This window comes from Diaphorina citri, unplaced genomic scaffold (genome assembly GCF_000475195.1).
Source record: "Diaphorina citri unplaced genomic scaffold, Diaci psyllid genome assembly version 1.1 scaffold5716, whole genome shotgun sequence".
In the NCBI taxonomy this organism is placed as follows: domain Eukaryota; kingdom Metazoa; phylum Arthropoda; class Insecta; order Hemiptera; family Psyllidae; genus Diaphorina; species Diaphorina citri.
In genome coordinates, this window is record NW_007383092.1 from 1 (window position 1) to 4,409 (window position 4,409).

At 41.3% G+C, this 4,409-nt stretch overlaps 1 protein-coding gene across 1 annotated transcript; it reads left to right on the forward strand.

Annotated features, from left to right (window-relative positions):
- Positions 1 to 3,039: 3,039 nt before the first annotated feature.
- Positions 3,040 to 4,057, forward strand: LOC113472480 (transmembrane and TPR repeat-containing protein CG4341-like; the record flags this gene model as incomplete). The annotated part of the gene is made up of 2 exons (XM_026832241.1): positions 3,040 to 3,218; positions 3,732 to 4,057. Coding segments are annotated over 2 exons (344 nt in total), but the record flags the coding sequence as incomplete, so codon positions are not given.
- Positions 4,058 to 4,409: the final 352 nt, after the last annotated feature.

A 4,409-nucleotide genomic window follows, 5' to 3' on the forward strand; every position in this document is an offset into this window, starting at 1 on the left:
GAGAGAGAGAGAGAGAGAGAGAGAGAGAGAGGTTGTGGTTTTGTTTTAGGTAGGTATGTAGGTTAGGTATATTGTGTAGTCGGTATGTTTACACAGACCTGACAATTTTACATTAATAGTTTGTACAACCTACCTACATAGTGACCAATAGAACGCTCTCTCCCTTTCTCTCTCTCTCCTTCTCCCTTCCTCTCATTTTACCTCAAAATATCATGCTCTCTCTCTCTCTTTAGATTTCTATCTGATCTATCTTTCTCTCTCTCTCTCTCTCTCTCTCTCTCTCATGTTACCTCAAAATGTTACGCTCTCTTTACATTTCTCCTTCTTCTCTCTTCGTCTCTCCCTATCCTTAAGTTGCAGATAGTTTGTCTCTCTCTCACTCTCTCTCTCTGTCTGTCTCTCTCTGTCTTTCTCTCTCTCTCTCTCCAACATCAAGGTAGCATGAAAGCTGATTCCAACTATTGGATAATAATTAGAGAGGAATCAAAAGAGATAGAGAGAGGGAGAGAGAGAGAATGAAAGAGATAGAGAGAGAAAGAGAGAGAGAGAGAGCATTTTGAGGTATACCTATCCATGTATTATGTATATCATCAAATAGTTATAAGACTTATAAGTTATAAGGGAGAAAGAAAGATAGAGGAAGAAAAAAAAAGAGTGAAAAGGAGAAGGAAAGAGAGATACCTATAGACGCAGACAGAAAGGAAAGGAGAGAGAGAGAGAGAGAGAGGAGAGAGAAAAGAGAGGGAGAGAGAGGAGGGAAAGGCTTTTGATGTTTTGACATTGATGAAGAAAATAATTTGGGTTTCGGAGAAAGGTAATTTTCAAACGCGCTGAATTTTGTATGCTGAGTTCCTGCATAGTATACAGGGTTGGTCCCAATGTTTGGAAAATCCTGTGTAGAAAGCTTGTAACATGGGGTAATTTTCTAATTTTCGATTTTGAACGGATAAATGATTAGAGGCTTTTTAAACATACCTAATTCGTGGAATTTTGTCACATTTTTTTTTGAACATGTCTATAGGGTATTCCAGAAACTTTTTACGTATATAGGGTGTCCCTGAACTCATTATTGGAACCTTGAATGAGACCTCCTTGGGTTCGTCTTCTTCTTCTCCTCAAGTAGATATTGAAGTCATCGAGTAGGTATTAAAAAAAACAAGGTCTTGAAAAAATCACAATAAACTGTAAAATTGATCAACCATTGGAATGAAATAGCGACCAGACCTCTATTATGCTCGGTTTCTCAGCCGTTCAAAAGATGTTCGAGGGTTTCCAAACTTTCGGCTCACCCTGTATTGAATATTATGAGCGTCTACTGAATTGCTGACTTCTTGATATTCTCAGGAAATATTACTCTGCTGAATGAGGGGAGGGGGGGGGGGTTTTCAGAACACAGCCAAAGGTCCAACCGAATCTAAATTATATGTGAATGCGTGTGGTTTGGGTGGAAGACCCTGCCTATAAAAAGAGACCATAAGGAATATTTCACATAAATGTATGTGTCAAACATATTTTCTGTCGAATTTCATCAAAACTGAACCAATTGTCCAAGAGTTATAGCTGAAGAAAATATAGAAAAACCATGAACAATCTGTTCGTCTCAGAATACTTTACGATCTTAAGGAGTGTCCACACATAGTCGACCGGTCGTCGTCGACTGAACCGTTCACACTGACACGACAGCATAGATTCACCTCACGCCGACGGCCGGTCGACTATGTTTGGATACACCTTTATAGTTGAATAAATTCAGCGTCTCCAATGAACCCCATGATGAAGTTAAAACAAGTAAAAATGATCTCAATATTTTTCACAACTCAAGACACACAAAACATTGTTTGTTTTGCTCAAAACTAGCTCCGTAAACCGCATCTTTCTTCACAAAGACAAAAGGCAAACAGAAAAGTCGAAGATTTTCCCCCGGAAGAAACAGGAAAGCCACACGAAAAGGCGACAAACTTGACGGAGTTTTCCCGCTCTCCCACTTCGCGTTTTGTGTTGGAAAAACTACAAATGAACTGCCATTGTCTTACGAATCTAAAAATAGAGGAGAAAAAAGAAGAAGAATTAGGAAGAAGAAGAAGAAGACGAAGAAGAATTAGGAAGAAGAAGATGAAGAATGAGGAGGAAAAAAGAAGGAGAATGCGGAAGAAGAGGAAATAGAGAACGAAAATTTCCACTAAATCTGTGTATGCCAATTTTGCTCTACTCCAAATTATTCTGAAAGAAGAAGAATTAGGAAGAAGAAGAAGAAGAAGAAGAAGACGAAGAAGAATTAGGAAGAAGAAGATGAAGAATGAGGAGGAAAAAAGGAGAATGCGGAAGAAGAGGAAATAGAGAACGAAAATTTCCACTAAATCTGTGTATGCCAATTTTGCTCTACTCCAAATTATTCTGTAGGAATATAATTATGGTAGTTTGACATCTCCCCTAATCTGAAGATCTGAGAATTTTGACAAGGTATGATTGGGAGACTTGGCATCTTCACCTAATCTAATCTACAGTTTTAAAGCATGAGTGAATGTTTTAAGGTAATATCTAGTTCTGTGCTTATATGGATTTACTAGCTGAATCCCGTCGCTTCGCTCCGGAATCCCGCTAGTTCATCCCGAGGCATGGCCAAACTTGTGGAAAAGGCATGGCCGAACTTGTGGTCGCTTCGCTCCGGAATCCCGCTAGTTCATCCCGAGGCATGGCCAAACTTGTGGAAAAGGCATGGCCGAACTTGTATCATCAAACTAAAAACATAAACGAAACTCAAATATTAGGCGAGCGAGGAAAAGTTTTCTCTCCCGCAGTCTCTGCACTCAAACTAAAAACATAAACGAAACTCAAATATTAGGCGAGCGAGGAAAAGTTTTCTCTCCCGCAGTCTCTGCACTCTGTGTATTTCTTATTCTGAAGCTTTTCCCGTCACACATCCCGAATAGCTGACAGACCGCGGCCTGTCAGGCTTTCTGAGCGTGAGTGCATGACGGGTATAAGATTCTAGGCCTTCACCAACCACTCACATACCATGTTTTTCTCTCCTGTTCCCAGGTCAATTTCTAGCAGAGCTGGGCCGCTATCAGGAAGCGGTTCTCCTGTTCACCAAAGCGGTTGAGTTGTCACCGCTGGACTACGACGCAATCGTTGGAGCCGCCACCGCCCTGCGACATACAAACCGACTGGAAGAAGCTGAGGAGTTTTATAGGAGAGCCGCCAAACTGAGACCATTGGTATGTTTGAGCTCGAAAATCAAAAAGTGTGATATGTACTAAAAAATACCTGTTTGAGCTCAAATAAGTGTGTGAGACTAAAAAGATACCTAATAGGCTGGTAGTCTAGTTGGTTTCGAAGGCGTGCCTGCCTTGTAAGCGCCAAGTCGAGGGGTTCGATTCCTGCCTTGGGCGTCCTTTATTCTAAACAGATAAGTTTCGCCATCCTGGTTAGCTTGGAGGGTTAGCTTCGAAGGCGTTCTGTAAGTGTTAGATCCGTGGTTCGATTACCGCCTTGGGCTAACTAAGCTAACTTTATCCTAACCAGATAAGGTGCGTTCTCGGAACGGTTGGTTTCCTCTTATCCTGTCCTTCTTCTCCCTTCGTTTTCTGAAAGATCAACCCTAGTATTATAAGACCTCTGTTGTTGTTACATTTCCTCTATCAAACCTCTTGGGAAAAAAGTAGATATTTATTCCTTGTTCCACCTATCAATAGCAAAGTTTATAAATTGATTATCCTAAATTATTCCAGGATGCGGGCAGTCACAGCAACTTGGGTGCCATTCTTCATCTGAACCGCAAGCTGAATGAAGCAGAAGCAAGCTACACAGAATCCATACGACTGCAACCCGAGGATAACACTGCACGACAGAACTTGCGCAAGCTGCAAGCTCTCAAGTCCACCAATAGCTCGTGACCATAGCAGTAAGCTGAGAGCTTGCAAGCTTACTTGAAAACTGAGTAATGTAAATCAGACAATGAGTCCTCACGAAGCTGAGTGCACCCCGTACTCCAAGTACAACGTCGAAAAAACGTCGACCCCGCCGGGAATCGAACTCGGGACCTTCAGCGTGCAAGTCTAGTGTGATATTTATTATAACTTTCGAACAGACAGTCCGAATTTGGTATTACGTTCAACCGTGCGTTTGGTTACAATTACAACCATATGTACGTTCGGTTCGGAGTTTAACAAATAAGTAAAATTGTGGAGTTGAAATATTCAAACGAAGTTAGTTCAATTTATAATTTTACTAGCTGAATTCCGTCGCTTCGCTCCGGAATCCCGCTAGTTCATCCCGAGGCATGGCCAAACTTGTGGAAAAGGCATGGCCGAACTTGTAGTTATCAAACTAAAAACATAAACGAAACTCAAATATTAGGCGAGCGAGGAAAAGTTTTCTATCCCGCAGTCTCTGCACTCTGTGTATTT